At 43.4% G+C, this 26,234-nt stretch overlaps 1 protein-coding gene across 1 annotated transcript in view; it reads right to left on the bottom strand.

Moving 5' to 3' along the window:
• Hmgs (hydroxymethylglutaryl-CoA synthase) overlaps window positions 1-26,234 on the bottom strand; it is a gene marked incomplete at its 5' end in the record, with an annotated part of 657,494 nt that overhangs the window by 515,903 nt on the left and 115,357 nt on the right. Inside the window, one exon of the mRNA XM_067084337.1 lies at window positions 23,001-23,115. Coding sequence (XP_066940438.1) covers window positions 23,001-23,115 — 115 coding nt within the window. The remainder of the gene's footprint in view (window positions 1-23,000; window positions 23,116-26,234) is intronic.

The following is a 26,234-nucleotide window of genomic DNA, read 5'->3' as shown; positions in this document are numbered from 1 at the left end:
AACAATTCAGGGGAGAGAGGTCGATCACTGGCCTCCAGCTGCCTGAAGCTTTCTCCATGAGAAAGATCCTGCTGTAGAAGCCGGGGACCAATCCTCGACGACTTCAATGGCTCCCTTGCTCAATATAGTTTCGACCTCCTGAAGAAGGGCCTGTTTCTTCAAGGGGTCTTTGAGATAACATGGGAACTGGACCAGAGTGTCAGTGAGGGGAGGCGGCGACTCGAAGGGTAGAGAATATCCCTCCCTGAGGACATCCACTACCCAGGTCTCCGCTCCGTATCGCTGCCACGTTGCCCAATGGCTTGATAGGCAACCCCCACCGACAGCAGCATCTGAGGGGGCTCGCCGTCCCTAGTGCACTTCTCCCCTCTTCTTCTTTGCCTTACCTTCCCTCTTGGGGAAACAGGTTGGCGAAAGGGACCTTGCGGTCCCTTTTGCAGAGGCAAAGAAGCAGGGGGCTGAACTTTACCCCAAACGCCCATCGAAGCACCAGACTTCTTCTGGGCTGGGATGCTAGCCTGGTTCACCAACTGGGCAGCAGGACGAGAGGGCTGCGCAACACCTTTCTTCGCTGCCTGATGGACAAGACGGTCAAGTTCGTCGGCCTTTCTCTTGTCCACTGCAGCATCCACCTCTCCCCTGGGGAAGAGGGAGGTGGAGTCCAGAATAGGTCCATTGCGCAGAGAAACTGCAGCTTTGGCGCCCACTGATCTAAAGATCCGGGATAACACTGCATCCCTTCTCTTCAGTACCAGGTTCGCCAAGAGGTTTGCCATCTGGTGGGTTATAAAGGAGATAACCTTAACCCCCAGACTGGCAAAGACTCCCGAAGGTCGGTTCTTCGCTCTGAGTAGATGAAGACGCAATTCTTGACAATGCAAAGGCCCAGTTGTCGAGCCAAGAGATCGCTTAGAGGGCAGACAGAGCCATACCCTCCAAAGCGCTCAGCTCAGCTTGCGAGAGAAGCGCCTGCTCTCCCATCAGCTGAGCCGAAGTGGCACCAGGCGCTAAACGAGTCAGTCCTGGCTCCACAACCTTCTGCTGCAGTGCACCTTCCGATGGAACGTAGTACTTCTTCTGCCTCAGGAGAGGGGGAGGTAACAGCTTGGTGGACCAAGTTGAGCGAAGCAAAGACGATGGTTCGGCGACCAAGTCGTTCACCTGCTTGAGGACACTGTCTGCCAAGGGAAACCACGGTAGACCAAGAGAGGGTTTGGGCCCCCTCTTGGAAGTGTAGAACTCCTCCAACCTGGACGACCGTTCTTCCATAGGAGCTGGAAGCGGTTCCTCCAGACCATTGTGCTGACGGATCAGTGGAACGACCTCTACCAAAGCCCTCTGCATTTCTGGAGTGTCCGGATCTCTCGGAAGAGGACCCTCCGAGAGATGGTCATCCGGAAAGGCCCCACCCACACGAGAGCCCGAGACAGACCCCATCTCTCTGCCTCGCATGACAGAAGCATACAACCTCTCGCTCGCTTGGAGCGAGGGAAGGCTGGACGCACCTGAAGTCGATTGCCCAAGGGCCTCAGCCCCAGCAATCCTACCGACCCCCTGTTTCCTCCCGGAGAATCCCAAGGAAGTTGAGGGGGGTGGGAGAGACAGAGCGAACACTACAGCTGTGTCCGCTGGTATACCCAGTGGAGGCCACGGACCCCTCACGGTCTTCAACCCGTGGTGGAGGATCGTGAGAGGGCCTAGATGGACTTACTCGTCTGGGTGGACGACCATCACGATGATCTGGGGACGGTCTCCTTACAGCTGATCCACGCTCCGACGCTGGACGGGCCTCTACACTTGGGCGTGCAGAGGAGACCAACGCAAGAGCATGGACTGTCGATTGGAGGCCACTGTCCCTATCGTCTGGGAGTGTTCTGGCCTTCTTCAGTGTCAAAACAGACGATTAGGGCTGTGGGGACCCCTTTGTGATTCATCCCGACGTCTTCGGGGACAAGACGTCCTTGGGCACTCTTCCCGCCGAACCTTTGTCCGATTTGGGCAAGGGCGACGGTTTGGGAGGAGGAGAAGCCCGAAGGCTCTTCCCCTTCTCCCGTTCCGTGCTCGAACTCGCAGCGGGAGTCGAGACCGCATGGTCTCCCGTAGGAGACCGTGCCTTCGGTGACACACGCTTGGGAGGTGCCGAAACGGAATCAGTCTGGGAGGACGAAGCCACCGAACCGTCTGAGGAGGGTACCGAGGTGCCCTTCTCAGCGAGAGAACCAGCAGTCTTTCCCCGAGGGGAGGACTGCACCCCCTTAGAAGAGCGAGTCTTCTTAGAGGGGGGAGGGACCGCCCTCCCCTTCCTAGCCCAATTGGACTTAGAAGAGGGAGGGGAAAAGGTAGATGAAGACGAAGACGAGGATGACGATGACAATGATGATGAATAGGAAGATGGAGATGGGGATGGTTGATGAACACGCTTCTTCTTATCAAGCAGAGATAAGACCGCATCCCCCAGTTTACCAAAGACAGACCAGGGGTCGATGGAAACCGGGGCAGGGACAGCAGCAGGAGCAACTGGCCGAGGTGATTCGGGTTGAGAACGTCCGTTGGCAGGAACAATAGGTGACACAGGAACAGACTGGACCGGCCAGCGTCGACACTGAGATGGCAGGGGTAGGAACCGCACCATATGCATGATGAGTTCCCACCCAAGTTACCATGCTCCTCGGCAGCATAGCAGCAACGGTGGTGGTCGTGAGAGCATCCACCATGTGAGTAGTGGGGGGAGGGAGCAGTACTCCCCCCCGCGCAGCAGAGCTGATATGCTTGAGGAGCGAAGGCAGATCAGGGTTGCCAACCATCCCGAGCGACTCCAATGCCTGACTCAAACCCGGCACAGAAACCATACCTGAGGAAGACAAAGGCAGGCAGGGGTCCCCCTCTAACCCAGGGATCAGGGACCCTGGGTGAGGGGGAGAACTGAGAGGAGTGTAGGCCAGGTCGACTGATCTCGCCTCCTCTGTGACCGCAGATGCAGACACAGGGGACAGGGAGACAGATTCCATCAGGGGTAGTAAGGGTAGGCCATCGGGACTCAGATAAGACCGAGAAGGATTAACAACTATCGGAGCCGAAGGAGCCGAAGACAGTCCCTCCGACGCCTTAGATCCCTTACGTTTGTATCTGGGCCTCCGAGAGTACCTATCCCACTGCTCGGGGGGACCAAAGCCTACACTCATCACAGGGGTCATCAACAGTACAATCAGGGGGGTCCTTGCTCCCTTTACGACATTTTAAGCACAGGGAGTCGGGGTCGGATTCCGCACCACAACAGAAGGCGCCGTATTTCTTGTCCTTGCTAGGGCAAATCTGGCGCACAGGCTTACCCAAGTCATGGGTTTGTAAAAGATCATCCATATTACAAACACACACAAATATACAGGGGAACAAGCCAAAATGAAAACAGGAACAAACACACCATGAAAGGTTGAAGCTTTAACATCCAGGAAAGTCCATGCAGAGAATCAGGAAAACACATCTGCTTCAGACAAGGCTGGAAAGTACAGTGAATGCATGAAGCTGGGTGGTTGGTACCGTGGGCTTCCCACTGTTACCAACCACATGCCCAGTTGGTAGTAATACCAACAAATGCCTTGTAAGACTTTAGCGGCCAGTTCAGCTATGCTGAAAGTATTCCCCATATGTAGAGGACCAAGGGTTTGTATTTGTGTAGGAACAAATAGTATTTTCAATGCCAGTGATTTTTTCTTGATTATTACATGATATCTGAATGGAGTGGTCCATGAAAGTGATTTAGATTTATCGCTAAATTTCCTTCAGAAGGAAATAGAACAAGATGAGTGGTCAGAAACTTTCAAAAGTGTCTCCTCATGTAAACCTAGCCATACCAGTGTTAATTACAAAAATAGAAGTCACTTCTGCATCACCGTTGCAGATGTCTTCTGACATGGGCTTAGGCTCCTGTAAGTCTGTATTCAATTTTTGTAATAAATCATATTACTTGTACAGTAAACCCCCTGTATTCGCAGTCTCACTATTCTGGAATCACGTATTCGCGGATTCTCTGTGGAACGTATCTACCCATTATTCACTGAAAATTCCCCCATTCGCGGTATTTTTCGCTGAGAAATATTCACTAATTACTGTATTTTCATATCATTTTCATGACTAAATGCACTTTTTGTGATACAACTATTAAAATACTCAGGTACAAGCATCTTTAGAGAGTTTTTCTTGAGTTTAAACTATCAAAATAGGCAGCTCTAAGTGTTTTTAGAGGGGTTTTAAGTATTCGCAGATTTTAGCTATTCGTAGGGGGGGTGCAGGACACATCCCACGCAAATACGGGGGGTTTACTGTATTTGGAACAATGTTAGAATGTACATCTTCCATTCTCTTGGAAAGTGTATTAAATGTTCAAACAAAGGTCATTTGCTCCTACACAAATACCTTCATTCTTTACGTATGATTTAGACTGCCAATGCAAGCTGCAGCAGACATTTAAATTTCAGACAAGGTCATTAACTATCAACAGGTAGGGGGAAGCACCACCTGCCTGTTGGTATGCACTCCACTTTGCTTCTGGCTGCCATCGTGTTAGGACATCTGTTAGACTCTCTGCCTGACTTTGCCATCTGCTTTCATATGAATTTTTTTTTTAGTAATCTTTGACTTACTTTCTTTGTATGACTACTGTTTTTGCTGATTGGCTTAGTAATAGAGATGAACCAAACCCACTAGTTGCTGCAGTCTTCCACCTCCCTTATGAGGAAGCCAACAGGTCCTTTCCTCTGTGGAGGTAGATCCTCATAACCTCTGTACTTCGTGCAGGAAGCAAGAGTGTAACCAAAATAGTCTTAACACTGGGTGAAGTTTGCTAGGTAGAAGAAGAGAAAGAAGGTCTCCCCAGTGTCAACAGACTGCAATATTCTGCCAGTGACACCCAAGGTCATCTTTGGGACTTGCCTTCCACCTGCCAAACTCCATCCTGCTGTTGCTATTCCCAAGGCAGTTTCTCTCTCGCCAACTCCTACAGAGTTGGGTGGAGAGCCTATGAGGAAGAGATGACACCAAGTCCGGCATCCCACATGAGACCACCTTTCACTCTGAGGGAGAGTTTTCCTTCAGAGGACACTCTCTCTCTCAGGGTGAAAAGAATTCTTGTAATAGCTCTATCTTTCCAGGTGAGACAGAGGACGAGCAGCTCAGGGAGTTGTGGCCCTCAGGGGAGCCCAGTGCAATGTCTCTGCTGGATCACCTGAGGGTAAATAAGGTATCTCCTGTCGCTGCTTCCACCGTGACCATTATGACTTTGACGTTCACAGTCCCCACAGGCTCCTGGACCTTTCCCACTTATTCATTGTCTCCTCTTGTCATGTCAGTGATGTGTCCAGAGGAGTTGTCTTCTTCAGCTCTGGGAGCAGTGCTCCTCTGTTCAATCTCTGGTGCTTACTTCAGCTGCACTTGGGAAGAATAAGAAGTCAAAGAAATGGAGAAGGAAGTTGTCATCATCATCGAGTGCTGTTGCCTCCTCTTCTCCTCCTTCCAAAGCCGGTAAGTAGAAGGAGACGGCTGCTACATCTCCCAGCAGGAGCCTCATCGAGCTTCCAGCAGTTAACCTCTACTGCAAAAGGGACTGATGGGGTTCTAAGTAGCAATACAATGAGTACTGCTGCACCTGTTGCTGTATGCAAGGGTGCAACCACGGAGTCTACTGGTATTGGCCCTATTAGTGCCCCTACCAAGGCTGGCCAGAGTTCCTGGTCTATGGGCCCAGGCCTGTCTGCCAGCACGGCCCAGCGAGAGGTGAAATGCAAGCATGCAGGTGCTCTTTTGCCCGTTCCCGCTCTTCAAAGACAGTAGCTCAGGGATCCCTGAATAGTGACTTGGCCGACTTGGCCTGATCATCCAGACCTAGCACAAGGTCACCAGCTCAGTCTTCCCTTCGACTTCTTGGAGACTGGGGCACATTTGAGGAACAGCTCCTACCCACATTTGCACGAGCAGGACCACTCTCCCTGATCCATGCAGACGTCATCACCAAGGGTTGACGGCTGCCCATGGCCTCCCCTACCTGGTAAGGTTTTGATTTTCACCAGGCTGGGCAAGGTGCCTATGATCTTTCACCTGTCCCCTCCAGGAGCTGAACAGGCCTGGGCCCGGGGCTGGGACCATTCTCAGTCCCATCCCAGCCCCACCATGGAGTTGTACATTCCTGGATTGGTCCTTGGGCCAGACAGGTTGCATGCCCAAGCAGTCGAGAGATTGCCAGGAGGCTCAAGAGAGCCTCTTTCCTGCAGAGGGAGCAACTCAGGAATACCAGGAACTGGAGAGACCAGAGGAAACTGAAAGCCCCAATTGGCCTTCCAGCCTTGACTTGCTAGTTGGGTCTTGCACCAGGTGAACTCTTTTGTTTCTGGGCAAGAAAATTCCCTCCAGTCAAGCTGGCCTAGTCAGTTACTTAACGCACCTCTAGCTCACCAGAGGAAACGTTATCTGCCTCAGGAGAATCCATTGCCGACTAAGCAGGTTGACCCAGACTTGACTCGTCTTTCTCTCAGGTTAGCCCTCTCTCTTGCAGATGGAGACAGCAGCACTGGAGTTGACTTCAATATCAAGTGCACCAGACAGTCTCTTGACTTGAGTTTATTTACAGTGGTCAAGATCTCATCCTCGACAGGCTGCCTCTTTCAAGAGGTTGTTGCTGTCTGGAGGTAGGGCCATCACCTACCTTGTCCACCAAACAGCCAACCTGTGTTCAAACCTAGTGTTGAGGAGGTGAGATGCAGTCTTGTCTCTGCTCCCTTATTTTGTAGGACCAGAGTCGGCTTTGCCTCTCAGGAATGGACTGGTGCTAATATCTGCCTCTCTCTTCATTTGGAGTGAGGTGGAGGCAGCAATAGATAGGTTTGGGGTCAAGAATAATGACAAGCTAGTCCACCAGGCAGCATCCAAGACTTTTTGGTCTTTGTATGGCACTGCTTCTCGGCCTCTGGGTCAGGCTGGCCCTTCCTATCTGGTCAGAGAAAGTTCCAGACTTCATTTGCCCATTGTAGGGGAACCCAACCTTTTTCTGCCCCCACAGCATACGGTATGCAATCGCACCCCTTTCAACCCCCCCTTCTCCATCCTAGGGAAGAGGCAAGGGCAAGAAGACGGGAGGAGAACACTAAGGGTGGCCAATGGTGGGGGTGCCTGTCGAGGCACTGGGCAATGTGGCAATGACACGGAGCAGAGACCTGGTTAGTGGATGTCCTGCACGAAAGACATTTACTACCCAGCAAGTATCTGCCGCCCCCCATTTTCTATCTGCTCCAGTTCCCGACATACATTACCTGTTTGCAGAAGGATCTCACCCTTTGGGACAAGGTGAGTGTGACACTGAAGAAGTTGTGATCAATTGGTCTCAAGGCTTCCAGAGCCATCTCTATTCTTGGTGGAGAAGGTGACAGGTGGTTGGATTGGTCACTGGCCTTTGTTCATTGAACTGGTTCATTTGCCAGAACTGGTTCAAGATGGAAACTGCTCACTCAAATGTTAGATTCCATCAGAGAGATCAACTTCATACTTTTAGTGGACCTAAAGTATATGTATTTTGAAATACCCATCCAACAGTCTTCTCAGAAGTACCTCTGTTTTACCCTTGTAGGGACTGTCTTTCAGTTCAGGGTACTCTGTTTCAGGCTTTCGACTAAACCCCCCACCACAAAAAGTGTTTCCACAAGTGTTCATGTTGGTGTCAGCTTACACCCATTTGCACAGGATACATCTTTTGAGCTATCTCAATGACTGACCAGCCCTGGCAAGTTTTTTGCCACAGTTGCTGTGAGACAGAGATCATCTCAATTCTGTCACTATAAATGTGCAGTGGAGCTTCTGATTACCTTCCAACCTCATCCTGTAACTCACTTATTATAAAGACAGTATCACTTTTACTTCTCCCTTCAATGAAACCATATTGCTGTTCATCAACTGTCCCAGTTGCTCATAATATCTAATCAAGGATTCTTTCTAAAATCGTTAAAAAATTCCTCTGAAATTTCCAAATTCCATATCTTTCTTCTGTTTAAACACATTATCATTTGACTTTCTTCCCAGACACTCTGGATTACCTCCCCCTCCCATACTCATTCTTCCCCGCCTCTAAACTAAATAAATACCTTCAACATTTCAATTTGCACCTCTCATGGACTTGGTGCTCTGCCATTCTTTATTTACTTATAGCCTTCTTTACCCTCAACAAACTGATCTTCATCAACGGCCACTCCATCCCAAAACCCCCTTCTGTGGACACCTGCCTGACCCCAGATCTTGTCTTCACTTTTTCCTAGAGTTTAATATTCTGTAAATATCTTTTTCCCTTTCCTTTGTTCCTAACCTTCTACTCAGTTCCACTGTGGCTCTTCCAATAGCTTTGTCCAATATTTCCTTGATTTCTCTTTCCTTTTCTCTATATCATTCCTCAACACCTTCTCCATCTCACATTCCAATCCTTGTAAGCCCTAGACTTCCAACTAATTGAATATTGTACCTCTCTCTTCCCCTATCACTTTTCTTCCCTTTTTAACACTACATAGCTCATTTGCCCAACTGCTTCCCCTGCACATTTCAAACAAGTTTTCACACCATACCAAATATTTTCTAGTCTACAAACTCCCTCCTCTTTTAAATCTACTCCAATATGTGACCTTCTCATACATACCTTTTATATAGCTCACACTGTTCTCCTTCAAGATCCTCCATAACTGTATATCACTTCAGCCTTTTCTTGAGTTTTCCATCTCTCATTTTAATATCCACCCCCTAGCAACCTATGTTGTTTCACGTGTCTCACAAAAATTATCTAACAATTTACTTTCTGCCCTCCCTCCTAACCAGAAGGTAATCTAGTTGGCTTGTATTTCACAACTCTTTGACGCATTCTCTCTTGAGGGACTAGATGAGTTCCCATGCAGATTCAATATTTTCCAGGTCAGGTCTATTTTACTTCAGGGTCCTCTGATCTTTTTGGTCTTTTAAGCCCTTTCATAATACTTGGTAAAATATTCCAAGTCATTTGTAGATTAGATCTCCTTTCAGATGAGCCACAAAAACTAAAGGGAAATTTCAGAAGTGGGTCAAGACTTAAAATTTCTAAATTTTATGGTATATTAGTGGGTTTGCTTTCAAATGTTCCTTGGCACAGATACCCCTGAAAGGGGATATAGGGCTTATTATATATTGAAATTCCATACCATGATACTGTAATTCTTTTAAAGTATCGCTTGTAGTCTCTTCAACTAGACTATTTCCTATTAGACATAAAGTAACTCGACCTACATTGGAACTGAAGGAGGCCATGTTAAGTTCAAGCTTAGTAAGTTTTTGTGAGATATGCTTGTCATCAAAGTAAGGACATTTTCCTATTCTTTTGAGTTTTTGCGAGATATGCTTGTCATCTAGGTAGACATTTCCCTATTCTTTTGAGTTTTTGCGAGATATGCTTGTCATCAAGGTAAGGACATTTCCCTATTCTTTTGAGTTTTTACGAGATATGCTTGTCATCAAGGTAAGGACATTTTCCTATTCTTTTGAGTTTTTGCATGATATGCTTGTCATCTAGGTAAGGACATTTCCCTATTCTTTTGAGTTTTTGCGAGATATGCTTGTCATCTAGGTAAGGACATTTCCCTATTCTTTCGAGTTTTTGTGAGATATCCTTGCCATCTAGCTAAGGACATTTTCCTGTTCTTTTGAGTTTTTTGCGAGATATGCTTGTCATCTAAGTAAGGACATTTTCCTATTCTTTTGAGCAGACTCAAATATTGCCCTACTTGCATAAAAGTTGACATTTGTAAACTGGAATCCTTTTTTTCAGATAGGGTTACCAAATTCACAGTTCCAATCCCTAAGTTGATTGCATCATAGTTCATGGATTGAGAATCCTGCAAATTTAATTTCAAAGCAGTCTTAACCATTGTCCTCTAGGGAGGAAAAAGGAACCTCATTTTCATTTACAGACGAAACTGAATTTACAGATGGCATGGTTTGCGTTGCTATCAATCCTTTATTTGAGCTGAACAGGTGGAGTTACTTCAGTTGAGTTTGGCCTATTGTAGCTTTGGTTTTGAGAATTTAAAAAAAACTGTAAGCCATATGCAAATAAAGGTTATGGGGGCACCCACAGCAGATGACTCTGATAATGCCAAAACAAAAAATGAAATACTGTACACACACACAGAGAGAGAGAGAGAGAGAGAGAGAGAGAGAGAGAGAGAGAGAGAGAGAGAGAGAGAGAGAGAGAGAGAGAGAGAGAGAGAGGTTTATCAACTGGAAATTACGGCTTTGAAGGGTCACAAACCTACTCAGAAAAGGGTAAAATTGGTTCCTCTCTTGGATGATTAATGTTTATTTAGAATATAGGATAGACTTGAATATGGTGTAATGTAAAGCATTCTCATTCCCTCTAATGTACTGCAATGTGCATTTTTTTATTCCTTATACAGTAAACCCCGTATTCGCGTTCCCACAATTCGCGGACTCACCCATTCGCAGGTTTTTCTGTGGAACCTATCTAAAAATTTTCGCAGAAAACTCATATATTCGCGGGTTTTTCTATGGAACACATCTATAAAAATATTCGCAGGGAACCTGCCTATTCGTGGATGCAGATTTTTTGTCTTTTTCGTATAGCAATAGTATTCTGTATTTTCATATTTATTGTATAATAACATTAAATAATCATGTAAATCAATAATAATACTTTACTACAGTACTGTATATATAATAGTAATAGAAATTAAATATGAAGTTTCATAACAAAACTATTATTGTAATACTTACCTGAACACCTGAATTAGCCCTTAATCCCACTAGCCTGAACAACTCTCAACTACCCATCCCACTATAGTGGGAATTTTAACAGCCAGCGTTACCAACGCTGCAGGTAAAATCTTGTCACTTGAGCTACCATAACAAACAGTTGGCAACGCTGACACAGGCGTGCGCAGACACGCCCCATTTTCGTCAATTGCTTTATTCAAGGCCAAAATTGATGTGGGGAAGAAGGGTGGGAATCATTCAGGTGTTCAGGTAAGTATTACAATGTTAGTTTTATTATGAAAACTTCATATTGCAATACACTCCCTGAACACCTGAATTAGCCCGATTAACAACATTTAGAGGAGGAGGGATCAATTCTATTGCACGCCCCTTTGACAACCACAGAGATGGTAGCTCACCAATCTGCTCTGCATAAGATATCCATTTAGCCAAACACTCACCATATCAATCAATGGTTTCAGTGAAGAGACATGCTGAAGAGTACTTTGATCGAGTCAGGTCAGTACTCTCGGCTAGGATACCTATCTAGTTAAACACTCACCTTATCAATCGTTGCTTTTGGTGATGAGACGTGATGGAGAGTACTTTGATCACCCGTCAGGTCCATACTGTCTCAGTCCATCGACCTTCCATGTGGTTCTTCAGAACCTCTCATGTATGGAGGAGTATGGTGACCTCCCATGTGGCTATTCATAGCCTCTCATGTATGGAGGGAAATAAAGCAGTGTGCCGAGCCGCTGATCCTCCGGATAAGGTCCGATGATCGACGAGCGAAAAAGTATCTCGGTGCCGACAAAATAGCGTAACCTACTAAAGTACCCCCTTGGACTCTAGTAGGGAAACTATCGAAGACTAAGATACTTAAAACGTACTAAACCTAAGTTCATGTGATTATATTATCATTGTTGCCTAAGAATTCTAAAGATTAAAAGGAATTCCTCTATCTGGTTAACCTACAAATCTCTTCACTATGCGAATACTGCATCAGCTAAATAACGCCCCTAGATAATAGACTTCGCCGCTAACGTGGCCTAAGAGAATAACCCTCCGCACTAAGCGAATACTACCTCAGCTAAATGAACGCACCTTAGATAATAGACTTCACAGCTACACGTGCAAAATGGTGCGACATCTCATGATCTCAGAGTCATTGGTGTTGCTACTGTTGTTACTATTACAACTATAAACTGAAGTTTGATGTTCGAAGCGCGTTCTCACATTAAAATGGTTTGTGGACAATGAAGCCCCGCCCACAAAGTCAGGCTCGAACAGACTTTCTTCAAACCGTTCGACAATGTGTTCGACAACCAAATACCCCATTCACATGTTCGAACATCACTGCAAACACAGGTCTGTCGAACTGCGTTCGACGAACCATTTGACCGTGTAAACCCCCCCTTAAGAGAATAACCCTCTGAACCTCCGCATTAATACCCCCTCAGCTAAATGAACGCATCCTACATAATAGACTTCACCGCTAAACGCTGTGAGGCAAATCGAACATCTCTGACAGCGAACGGGAAGGATTCGCAGAGAGACAAGTGCGTGCGGAAGCAGAAGGAGTTTCGCAACCCTTGATAAATAGACTTTAATGCTCCCACCGGACATAAAGGTATCTCCGCTGGATCACCAGTAATGAACACTTGCAGATAAAGAACTTTAAATGAACGAGGCAGAGTTTTAACCTCCGACTCTGTCTTCGCCGCAAATTCCGGAAGAGAGACAAATATGTATCATTCTCGAACAGGAACCCAACCTAGAAACTGCCTGAAGCTCGCCCAACCCTTTAGCTGAAGCTAAAGCCATAAGAAAAGGCAACTTCTCAGTGTCTTAACGTTATAGTTTTAATAGGTTCAAAGGCAGGGGAAAGCAAGATAAATATTGAAATACTTCCAATAAGTCCCACGAAGGGGGCCCGAATCGGCAAAACAGGACGTTCAATCTTACAAGAACTTAATCATCGATTATCTTACTACTTGAAACTTCAGGAATGTGGAAACTAAATATACCGCTAATCGTTGAGCGGTAGTCAGCAATGGCCGAATACGAAAGACTTGATTTTCCGGAGGAATAAAGGAAAATCCGCTATTTTGGCTATGGAAGGTCTAGAGATGGAATGACCTTCCTTACGACACCAACTTCTATACCATTTCTAGCTGAACCTGGTAAGGCTTACGGGTTGACTTAATCTAAAAGAAAGCTATTTAGGCACAGTTTTCGGGAGTCCGGACTGTTTAGTGGCTCTCTCTACAGTTGCCCTGCCACTGGGTCCAGCATGCGAGGGTTTGGATAATAATAGAGAGAATGAGGTTGTCTGAGAAGTAGTTTTGCATTGGTAAGGTCAGCGGAACTTCCGTAAGGAGCTCTAGGAGGAGTTCCAGAAACCAAGCGTGTTATGGCAAGCAGGGAGCTATTAGAGTCAAGGTCGTCTTGACACTCTCCCTCAATTTCCCTATTACCTGATTAACCCTTAAACGCCGAGCCTCTATTTACAAAAACGTCTCCCGTATGCCGGCGGCGTTCGGTGAGTTAGCGCCGAAGCAGAAAAAAAGTTTTTTTTAAAAAAATCACAGCATGCTTAGTTTTTAACATTAAGAGTTCATTTTTGGCTAATTTTTTTTGTCATTGCCTGAAGTTTAGTATGCAACCATCAGAAATGAAAAAAAATATCATTATCATATATAAATATTGGAATATATGACAACAAAAAAAAACTCTTATATAATTGTATACAAATCGCTGTAAGCACAACGGTTAAAGCTAATGAGTTGATTTTTTTAGTTGTATTGTACACTAAATTGCGGTGATTTTGGTATATAACAAATTTTAAAACGATCAAAGCAACACAGAGAAAATATTATCACAAAATGATGCATGAATTCATAACGCGCAGACGTAAAAATGTTTTTTCAAAAATTCACCATAAATCAGAATATTGTGCTAGAGACTTCCCGTTTGTTGAAAAATGAAGCTAATTGATTGAATATTACTAGACTGTAAGTTTTTTAACTTACAATTGCAGTTTTCGACCATTTCGGTCGAGTTAAAGTTGACTGAAAGTCGAATTTTTTCTATTTATTGTGATTTATATGAAAATATTTCAAAACTGATAAAAGCTACACCCATGAGTTATATTCTGTTGTATTGTACATGAAATTGCGCACATTTCCATATATAAAACTTTATGTAACGACTAATATAAAACAGTGCAAATATTACGACAACGAGACGAAAGAATTTCTGAGATGTTCGGCCGAGTTACCACCCAGACGTAAGGAAAATGTTCTTTTCAAAAATTCACCATAAATCGAAATATTGTGCTAGAGACTTCCAATTTATTGCAAAACGAAGGTAAACGATTGAATATTACTAGAATGTAAGAGTTTTAGCTTACAATTGCACTTTTTGACCATTTCGGTCGAGTTAAAGTTGACCGAAGGTTGAAATTTTGGCAGTTATCATGATTTATGTGAAAATATTTCAAAACTGATAAAAGCTACAACCATGAGCTATCTTCTGTTGTATTCTACATGTAATTGCGCACATTTTCATATATAAAAGTTTATGTAACGACTAATGTAAAACGATGCAAACATTATGACAACATGACGAAAGAATTTCCGAGATGTTCGGCCGAGTTACCGCGCGCAGACGTAAGGAAAAAGTTTGTTTTTTCAGAAATTCACCATAAATCGAAATATTGTGCTAGAGACTTCCAGTTTGTTGCAAAATGAAGGTACATGATTCAATATTACTACAATGTAAGAGTTTTAGCTTATAATTGCATTTTTTTATCATTTCGGTAGAGTTAAAGTTGACCAAAGCTTGAAATTTTGGCAGTTATCGTGATTTATATGAAAATATTTCAAAACTGATAAAAGCTACAACCATGAGTTATTTTCTGTTGTATTCTACATGAAATTGCGCACATTTCCATATATAAAACTTTATGTAACGACTAATATAAAACAGTGCAAACATTACGACAACGTGACGAAAGAATTTCTGGCGCGGACGTAAGGAAAAAGTTTTTTCAAAAATTCACCATAAAACGAAATATTGTGCTAGAGACTTCCAATTGGTTGCAAAATGAATGTAAATGATTGAATATTACTAGAATGTAAGAGTTTTAGCTTACAATTGCGTTTTTTTACCATTTCGGTCGAGTCAAAGTTGACCGAAGGTTGAAATTTTGGCAGTTATCGTTATTTATATGAAAATATTTCAAAAGTGATAAAAGCTACAACCATGAGTTATTTTCTGTTGTATTGTACATGAAATTTCGCACATTTTCATATATAAAACTTTATGTAACAGCTAATATAGAACAGTGCAAAAATTACGACAAAATGACGAAAGAATTTCTGGAATTTTCGGCCAAGTTATCGAGGGCGTAAGTTTTTTTTCAAAAATTCACCATAAATCGAAATATTGTGCTAGAGACTTCCAATTTGTTGCAAAATGAAGGTACATGATTGAATATTACTAGAATGTAAGAGTTTTAGCTTACAATTGCGTTTTTCAACAATTTCGGTCGAGTCAAAAGTTGACCGAAGGTTGAAATTTTTGTAGTCGACGACGGGTACGTCCACTTGGCACCCAACAGACAATTTTAGTCGACGTATGATACGTCCAGCAGGCGTTTAAGGGTTAATGAGACCGGATGGAGGAAAGGCGTACACTTGCATGTGATTCCAACTTGTAATGTCACCTTGGTGACTACTGAAATGGGGACACCCTTAGAGAGAAATAATCCGGAAGACGATGGTTTAATCATGTCGCGAATAAGTCAACAGTTGCTGGTCACTTCCGGAGAACCTGACATATTACTTCCAGAGTCAAAGTCCACTCTCCCCCCAATACCTGAACGAGAGCGACCTAGCGATCTGCCCGTACTTTGAGACTCCCGATATAAATTGGGGAAGAGGAGACACTTTCGTTCTTCGCACCCTCTCAAGACTATGTGCAATAGTATAGTATTGAGTTCTGTTGAGCCTGTTCCCCTCCGAGTTCTTCAGATACGACACGGCAATTACACTGTCACTAAACATAGCCACTACTCTGTAGCGCACTAAGACTGAGAACAACTGAGGGCTTCCTTTACAGCATTGATTTTCCCGAAGATTTATTGACTACTCTTGTTCCAAGGCCTGGATTCCTCCAAGGTTGTCTCCCAACCTTGATCTGAGGCATCTGTGTACAGATGAACGTCAGGAAGAGGGGAGTCGATAGACCTTTCCCCTGTCAGGTGCATTTCTGACTACCACAAACGATCCAACAGGCAACAATCGCTCCCAACTATAACAGCGTTCTTGTTGTGGAAGTCCCAGCGATTCCTGAGACATACCTGAAGAGAGAGCGCATTCAGATACGAGACCCTGGAATTAAAAGAGAGAGAGAGAGAGAGAGAGAGAGAGAGAGAGAGAGAGAGAGAGAGAGAGAGAGAGAGAGAGAGCGCATTCAGATACGAGACCCTGGAATTAAAAGAGAGAGAGAGAGAGAGAGAGAGAGAGAGAGAGAGAGAGAGAGAGAGAGAGAGAGAGAGAGAGAGAGAGAGAGACATTCTCCCTAAGAGGCTTCTCCAAGCTGGTACTGGCCGTTCCCTGCTGGACGGGAACCCTTCAATCTTTGAAGGACCAATTGGACTCTCTCTAGGGTTGTGAAAACCCTCAGAGGAAGAGAGAGAATCCGCTTACCTGAATATGTTAAGAATTCCATAGAATTCCCTCGCTCTTACTAGCTCCTCTGGAGAGGAGGCCAGTTAAACAATCTTCTAGATACTTCAAAACACTGTATTGTCTAGATACTTCAACACTCTGTATCCTCGACGAAGCATAATTGCCGACACCGGAGACATGAGTTAGAGAAAAAACCATGTTCATCATACTGGCTACGTCATCATCCTTGAACAAGAATTAGCTAAGGCTAATGGTGTTCTAAGCAATCCCTCTTATGAATGTCCGGATACTGAGGGAGAAGATGACCAAGATAGAAATTTCGACTTTCCTGCTTCAAAAGTCGTAGACGAAGCCAAATTTATTAGGCTGCCAACAGCCACGGATCCAAAGGGACATAGCCGTCACTCTTTAGAACCTTCTCCTCGAGTTTCATAACAGTCTTCTTTCTTTCAGACTCTTTGCCAGAAGTCTTTGAAGGAGCAGGGCATTTTTTAGGAGGCATTTTAGTGCCGAATACCGCTGTTGCACAAAGATTAAGAAACCAAACGAAAAGATGCGCAATTTCACAAGGTAAGAAGATGCTGCGAACTACGCACGAACTGAGAAGGATGCTGTAGATGCGGTCTCCCAGAATTCCATGTTCGCGAGTTGGTTGTGAATGTTCAGCCAATCAGCGCCAACTGAACAGCCAGTGAGCGCCAAGGAAAATGGATGGTGCTTCTGGATTGGCTGCTTTGCAGATTACAGCCAATAGTGTGTCGAGTATCATTGGTCCTGGGTGCACAGCGTCCAGCATCCCGAGTTCTTTATATTTGCAGAGAGGTGGCTTGGGTGAAGCACTTTTAAGAAAAACTTTGTTTACATTAATATATTACAGTACTGTAATATTTGAAAATTAGTGAATCATTTTTCATCTTACAAAATGTACTTACAGTAGTCATGAATATATACTTAGTACGTGCATGAAAATGCTATGTACCACAGATGTAAACATACGTACCCTGCTATTCCTGTTGTCTCACATATTTTAGATATGCTCTACGTACTACCTGTAGTACTGCATTGTACTATGTATCATCCTAAAACACTTTTTGTATGTAATATTTAAAAATCATCCTACAACAAATATTTAATAAAATGTACGTACTGTATGCACAGAATATCAGTGTTAGTATATGTATGTGCAATACAGTAGTACCATGCGTATACCGTAGTGGCAAATTATCAGCAAATGACCCAGTATAACTCATTTTATTGCTATCTCTCGTTTGTGTGTTTTGCGTGTACAGTACTATGGCCTAAAAATATTTTTTGAAATTGTGCATTAAGATGTCCTCTGAATGCTCTTCTGCTTCTAAGGCCTCTGGCCAATAGCCTACAATTAATGACTGATGAGAAGAAAGTAGACACGATTGTTTTGTTAAGAGAGGGCAAAAGTCACGGAGAAGTAGCAGCCCATTACGGCATGTCATTAATTGCGGTCGCCTGCATTGAGCATGAACAAGGTAAAATACTCATGCAGCCCTACTGTACCACCTTCGTTGCCATGTTCAAATACCTTAACATGACAACGCCTCCCGTCATTCATCGTACTGCACAGCTAATTCATCATAATCATCATCTACAGCATACTGTAATCAACATTCATCACCAGTTACTACCTGTATGATTTAGCTTTATTATTTATTATATTATTAAGGTACCCAGTGTAGTATTACATAATATTATTATTGTAATACACTCCCTGAACACCTGAATTAGCCCTTAATCCCACTAGCCCGAACAACTCTCAACTACCCATCCCACTATAGTGGGAATTTTAATGGCCAGCGTTACCAATGCTGCAGGTAAAATCTTGTCACTTGAGCTACCATAACAAATGGTTGGCAACGCTGACACAGGTGTGCGCAGACACGCCCCATTTTCGTCAATTGCTTTTTGTTCACGCTGCTGGAAGGTTGTTTCCTTTTGCAGTGCGAGGTTTTAATCCTATTGCCCGACTTCTCTTTGTATTTTGGATTGTGGTGAAGACCTGGATCGGATTTAACGGTTTTTCTCCTGGATTTTCTGGATATCTTCGACGTGGAACATTTTTTGGATTTGGACTCGCTGGTTCCCAGTCTCATTTGTGCGTCACGGACTTTTCACCTCCTACTACCGTGCCATCGGCTTTGACGTCAGCCTCGACTACCTGCGACGGTGGACTCTGGTGCTCATTGCTTCTTCTTCGTGCAAAGACGGATGCGTACCTTGAGACACGATAGACATTCCGTCAGGTATGTAGGAAGGTTAAATGTGATGTCCAGACTCATTGCAATGAATGTTCCCACTGGTAGGCACAAGAGAGGGGTGATTACATTCGTCATCGCAAGTCTTTGGCTAGTAACGGCGGCAGACGTCGGTCAGATTCTCGTTGCCTCAAGTGTCTCAGACTTCTGCTACAGATCAGTTGATGGATTTAGCGAGTTCAATGGTAGTCAAACAGATAGAGTATAGGATTGCAATTAGTAAGGAAAATTCAATAGCTAGTCTTCTTCAACATTTCTCAGATAGGGATAATAGTAGTATTAGGATGTCTAATTCTTCTTCCTTTTCAGCTCCCCTGCCTGTTCCAGAACCAGCCCTAACGGTGCCGGCCTTCTTGGCGCAGAGCAGGCAGTGAAGGATTTCCCCCCCCACAACCCCCTTGTAATATTGATAAATTTAATGTTGATAATGTTAGGATCAAGATCTAGGTGTGATAAAAGAGGATAGGTTTGGGTTTGGTAGTGAGGAGAAGGTTTTAATGGTGCAGGGTCGTTCTCCTGAACGGGTTCCGGTTTCAGGTTCAAGTGGTTTTTGTGCTCTGACTAGAGTTTCTCCATCTCTTCTTTCGATCTGGTTCAGTCTCAAGTCAATGTTTCAGTTACGGTGAGACAGAATCCTTCTGCTTTCGCTTCTAACTCACTTCCTACTGTTTTCTAAATCTCCTACTGTAGTTTTCCCCTTCCCTGTATTTTCTACTCCTCCATCTAGTAAGGCAGATTATGGTGTGTCCTTTCAGCTTCTGAAGTAATTTGCGGTACCTGCAATTGGCTGTGGCGGGTTATAAGACGGATGGTGGGGTTTTTCGACAGGTATAGATCTATGGCGAGAGGTTATAGCTTTTCTTGAATGTTTTCTCTAACATTAGAGAGTATGGGACACAGTAGTGTCCAGAATTCATGTCGGATATGTTTTCAGGATTATTGAGGGGGGCCAGATTCGGTGTACCTTCTTAGCTTTTTGTTCTAAGTTTTCTTCTTCGTTATCTGTCGCTTCATCTCCTGCTCCCACATTCTCTGTTACTCCCTTTTCAGTCTCCTCTTCGGCCCTTTCTTCTTCTGCTCCAGTCTTTCCTGCGGCTTCCACATCTTCCATTTTCCCTCCTTTGATTTTGGTTTTCCTCCTCTCAGGTAACTTTTTTATGCGTCTGCTATTCCTACGCCTCCCGCCTTTTCCTTCCTTAGTACAGTCTTCTCCGGTAGGAGGAGCTTCCAGACAGGCGAAAACCCTGTTTCGGCAGATTTTGGCCACAGGGGTCTCTTGTTCCATCCCTTCGGATATGCGCAACCCTTTGCTTCCACTTCATGCGGCTGTCCCGATAGTATCAGGTATTTCACAGGGTTTTCCCGTCGATTCCAGTTCGGGTTTGCGCTCTGCAGTTTTGGCAGAGCGTGCGGTACCTTCTTTGAGCGGTCCGCGGCTTTCGTCGCCCGCATTTTCCACGGCGGTAACTCAGGCTACCTTCTACCTCTTTCATTCTCTCTCCTTCATCTTCTTCCGTCCCTCTGCAGCGGTTTCGTTTGCGCATCCTCCCCCAAGATTTAACAATGTTGGTTTGGCTACTCTCACTCGTCTTCCCCTTAGTAATAATGGGGAATTGGCTCTGGGTTTTTATCAGATCAGCCTTCTCTTCCCGGCGGGTCCAACAATGCGGATTCAGCTCCGGGTACCCGATTAAGTGCGGATGCGCAGCATTCTGGTTAGGTTGGTCTGACTGCGGACTCTTCATCTTTGTCCGGGGCTTTGTCCAGTGCCTCCTCCTTTGTCGGTCTTAGACCGTTCGGACATTGTGGAACAGGATTCTTATCCATAGGTGCAGGAGATTCTGGCGGACTTAGAATGTCCTCTTGCCAGCAGTACGATTACGGACACAGGCTTGAGTATGTTACTTCTTCGTACCCTCAAGCAAGAGCTCCAGACCTCCCGATTTTGAGGTTTTTATGACACTAAACCAGCTCCTGCCTCTTTTTCGTGTTGGCTGGTTTGGTTCGATCGGGTTAGCCAGGCTTTGGAGGAGGGGGACGTTCACTTAGCATCAGTAGTTGCTTCTAATAGACAGCACTCTTCTCTTCTCTCTCTGAGTAGGACGATTTATGCAGTTCAAGGTAATCCTTCGGCAGGTGTCAGGTTGCCCCTCAATGAATCGGTTGAGGCATTCCTGTTTAAGTCTCCGGCGTCGTTTTGGCTCATAGGGACTTCTCTTAGGGAAGCTGGTGCTTGGGGGTATGTGTTGCGCAGTCAGACTGAGGCTCTTGCGCATTCTTTCTGGATGCGGTCAAGTTATTGTAATGCGGGTTCTAAAGAGTGACGGCTATGTCCCTTCGGATCCATGGCTGTTGGCAGCCTAATAAATTTATCTCGAGGGGTCTGGCTCACCAGGTGAAAGCTTTGGCTTCGTCTACGACTTTTGAAGCAGGAAAGTCGAAATTTTTATCTTGGTCATCTTCCCCCTCAGTATCCAGGCAAATGCCGCACAAAAATTATTGTTTGTAAGGCTTTATCTATTTGTAACAGTGATAAAATCAATGCAACCTGTTTTAGGTCATCTGTCCTTCCTCTGATAGAAAAATGTTCTCCTGTGTGGATGTCTGCTTCTGCTAGAGATTTGGTAGATTTCTGTTTCCTAATATTAGCAGTTACGACTTGGACCATTGACAGATGGGCTCTTGATTGTCAATTTTTCATAAGTTGTATTTCAACAAAGATCTTTCACATTCACAATTAATCCCTGATCCCCTTTCCCTGCTGAGAGCAACCAGATTCCCTGAACAGTAGCACCAATATGCAGTAAATGTGCCTTGCTGTTGAACTTTTCAGTTCCAGAGGTCCTTTATTCCTCACACTGCTGGACTGTTAAACAGCCTCCCTGAAGATGTTGTGCAATTGGAACTTCAGAAGTTCCAGCAAAGATGCAATGCATTACTACCCTAATACAATTCCTGCATTTTAATAATTTACTTACATTTTTCTCCTTATTCATTAATTTAATTAATTTCTTTTTTTACTAGTGATCTCTTCTTTCTACATTTCCCATTACCTTCTGTTAACTCTTTCTAATGAACATCATATTCTTTGGAAGTTTGAATCTCAAGTCAATAGCCCCTGTGGGCTTGTTCCATATGAATAGGGTTCATCTTCTGAATAAATAATAATTATATCAGCAATAAAAAGCAACAAACAAAGTGACATTTCATGACGTGTTAAGTGATCAATAACATTCACGAAAGGTAACTTCTCTCTATCTCTTTTGCACTGTGTATGTTTCTAACTGCAGTATCACATCTTGCCTTTTTTTTTTTTACGTTTTGCTTTGCCTGATTTACTGTACAAATTTAGTTGACTCGTAAGTATGATTATCACACATATAATAAGAGAATATTTTATCACTGTTGATATTTCATGTAAAGAATTTAAAATGCGAATTTGTAAACATTGGCAACACATGCTTGCATTTATCTTTTGGGTTGTAAAAATAAAAAAATGAGAAAATACAGTAAATATAGATGAGAAGAGCATGAATAAAAATGTTAAAAATTGACTGAGTATTTGTGTTATAGGCTTCAATGTAAGAGATACCTCAATTACTGTTTTCTCTTTCTGTCTCTGTCTCTCTCTCCACCCATCCCACACTGCATTCCCAGCCCCACCCAGCCAGGAAAACTGCTTCCCTACTGCACCCACCTTCCAAAACAACCCTTTTCCTGGGTGAGTTTCTATACAGTCTTACTGCCCCTTCCCTCCCATGGCACCCAGCCATTCAACCAAAACCCCCCACCTTTGAAACTTCTCCAGAACTCCATCACCCACCAAACCCTTTCTCAGCCTGTTTATGTGTGTATGCAATGTTACAAACACTTTCCTTAGGCTATGCAGCACTGCCAACCATCGGAGAACAGTTTTTTCAAAATTTAAAAAAAAATTATATATTTGTATTTCTTTGTTTGGTCCCTGGTCCAGGTATGTTGTATAATGTTGAGTCCCAGATAAGGAAGATCTAGATAATCAAGGGATTACTACTTTGATTTCTTTTGCCTACATTGTAAAAGGTTAGTAATGTCTTCTTTTACCAGTGGTCAATCAACATTAACTGACACTTAGTGTATCCTAATATTTACTGGGATTTCTTTTCAACTTCTATACATTACTTAGAAGAGAGAGAGAGAGAGAGAGAGAGAGAGAGAGAGAGAGAGAGAGAGAGAGAGAGAGAGAGAGAGAGAGAGTGTTATTACTTACCAACACGTGTTCTTTCCATCAAATGAGAGAGGGCTGTGAGACAAAGAGAGTTGATGTCCTCCAGATCAGAGCAAAAGCCCATCTTGGTTTGTCCCAGGCCAATTGTATATTTGCCCTTTAAAAAACACAAAAAAATTTATGAAATCATAATTTTAATGGGCAGGATGATTCTTGCATAAATAAACATATTTGAAAACTAGGTACTTATATTGCAAATAATAAAATCCAAGTCTTTATGCAAAAGTCTGTTTTTATCACAAAATTCTTCAATAAATGATTGAGACCTAATCTAAGTAAATTTCCTAGCTTCCAAGGATTAGAATTATTATAGACTCAAAATGAAGTACAATGTTCCCTTTATGATTAACCAAATATTAAAGCAATATTACATGGATATACTTAATAATGTTCTAGAAATGCAAAAAAAAAAATTGATTTTTTAATACAATCCCATAACTTACTACCATTTTCTTTGTCAGCCCTGTCAGATGGTTGGTGGACTTGGGCAGTAAAGTCCAGTAGGTCTTCAACAGCTCATTTTTCATTCTTTAACAACTGAAATTTGGAGCAGGGTAAGTGCCATCAGGGATAAGTTGTGGGTTTTTACAATAAATCCAGTCTCATGTTGTATTTCTACAATAGGTAATTTGTTTAAAGAAAACTCATAATTTACAGGTAACCCAAAATCTCAACTTAAGTGGAGAGGATTATTGTTGCCAAGCCCCACAGTCATTAAGCTGAGTAACCTGGATGTAACTGGCAACACAGATGACAGCTGTTTACCATGCAGACATTCCCACACACTGCATGACTCATCAGATGCATGTCTTACATCTTGAATATTATACAATATTGTATGCATGTTTAATAAACCCTCCTAATGCATATCACACAATCAGATAACTTCAAAAGATTATGCCATACGGGTGTCATTATTGAGAATAAAAAGAAGTGTGAGAGGAAAGTGACTTTAAGGAAACTGACTTTAAAAACCAGTAAGTTAGATAAAGCAATTCTATTGTGAGCACTGGCTTTCACTTCAGAGGCTTCCTTACATGACTTATTTTCACAAGCCCTAATCATTACTCTTCTGAGCATGGCAGGATTGTGTGCTCTGTGGTGGATTTACAGAACCATCTTGTGTACATAAAAAGTCTGGTTGAAACTTCTTTATAATCTTTGGTCCTGTAGAGTACAACAATAAACAGGTTTTGACGTAGGAAAAACCTATTTTTGGTAGTCACTGTTGAGTCTTCAAGGAGTTACCTTCCATGGTCTACCAGAGCTCCATGGTGACCAAACTAATATCAAAGAATTCTCTTCTAGTTGGACTTTTGGCCAGGTATTGTGTCATAATGATTAACATTATAACACATGATGGAGCATATAATGGACTCAAAGATAGGAGGGCACTTTCCCTTATCTTCAGCGAAGCTGAACCTAGTTTTTCCAACGTCAAATAACCTGCAAGATAGAGAAGTGACTATTGCGCATGCGCATCCGTCCTCTTGTTTACAACCGGGCCGTTTAAAGACCAAGGAGCCATTACTCTCTGTTAGTCAATGCAGGTTGATCCCTTTGCCCAAATCCCATGCCTTTTCGTCAGGGAAGTGGGAGGGTTTTGAGGACTCAATGGCGACTACCAAAAATAGGTTTTTCCTATGTCAAAACCTGTGTTTTGATAGCGTAGTCGCTGTTTCGTCCTCAAGGAGCTTAACGAAAGAAATTGACAGGTGACGAAAAAGGCTTAAGCTCTCTCTTTTTAATCCCAACACCCCAAAGGAAATAACATTTCCGTTCGAAGGTCAAGCCACAGATTTCAAGTCCCATTCTTTATTCCAAATACTTTTCAGGTTTTGATACCAAGGAACAAGAAGCTATGCACAAACTTACATTTTAGGATGTAGTTCTACAGTGGCTTACCTAAGCATGGGGGGTTTTGTTGTAGTACTGTCACCCATCTCCCAGCGATAGTTAGCATACTCACCATCAATATGACCCCTGGTTTTCTGCCGCAGCACCTATGGGTTAAGACTAACTATGCCACCTACTGATACACAGTGGAGTCAAATTTGTTCGAACATCTGGCAATGATTTAACTGATGACCACCCTATACATTTGGAGACTTCTTTGAAAGAGACATTTCTGAAGAAGGCCAAAGACATACTTTCCTAACATCATGTGACCAATGGAAAGAGTGTGGATTTCCCTTTTTAATGAGAAAACACTACAATCATTCTCAGTCTTTGTAGAAAGAGTGGTTAGTTTGTGTTAGGTTGTAGGAAAATAGGACCTTCTGGGGTGTTTGCTGTGACTTCCAGGTAAACCTTAAGTGCTTGAACTGGGAGTAATGTCTTGTCTGCTAAACTGAATTTTCTTATAAGAATGGATTTCCATTTTAAAGGATCCATATTCTTGGCCAGGAATGATGGGCCAGGGGACAATAATAATTGATGGTCAGCTATTTGCATGATGCATCGTCCCCATCTAAGAGAGCCCAGTTCACTAATACTGTACGAGCTCCTGATGCTAATGCAATCAAGATCACCTTTTGTAGCCTGTGCGTTGTGGTTGTCTTGGGTCCACTGAATTGAGGGGTTGATAGAAGTCTAAGCACCTTGTTCAGGGACCAAGAAATTGGAAGCCTTTCGGGAGTGGGCCTTTGTAGAGCAAAAGACTGCAAAAGGGAAGTGACAACTTCTATATTGGAGTCAATCCTGAATCCATAAACCAAGGGTTCCATTAATGCAGCCTTGTATGCCATGACTCTTGTAACCACAAGGCATTTCTCTTCAAAAGGGTATATAAGAAAAATAAAGTTTCTAAAGAAATCTCAACTGGGCTTTCAGTATGGATATAATCTAACCATATCTTCCATACGGACTGGTAATGCTGGATAGAAGTCAGTAATTTTTGCACTAGGTACCTAGCAATGTTGAGTGAGTAATTATCACGATAGATATTTTTAAAAAATCTATACATGAAGGTCTCGGCTTAGAAAGGAGAGAATTTCCCTCCTACTGTCTGGGATAGAACAGTGGACAACAGTGGAATTCATCTTTCTGTCCGTTGTTGAGGTAATAGGAACCAATGCCTGTTTGGCCAATTTGGGGCTATTAAGTACATTATTCCTATGAAGGTTAGAAGTTTGCTCAAAACCTTTGAAATCTGGGACAATGGAGGAAAAATTATCGTCCTCCCCTTGTTCCAGTCTTAAGGAAGGCATCTCTTGC

Source organism: Macrobrachium rosenbergii, chromosome 41 (genome assembly GCF_040412425.1).
Source record: "Macrobrachium rosenbergii isolate ZJJX-2024 chromosome 41, ASM4041242v1, whole genome shotgun sequence".
NCBI lineage: Eukaryota > Metazoa > Arthropoda > Malacostraca > Decapoda > Palaemonidae > Macrobrachium > Macrobrachium rosenbergii.
The sequence above is the reverse complement of the archived record's forward strand: the minus strand, read 5'-3'. Positions and strand labels throughout refer to the sequence as shown.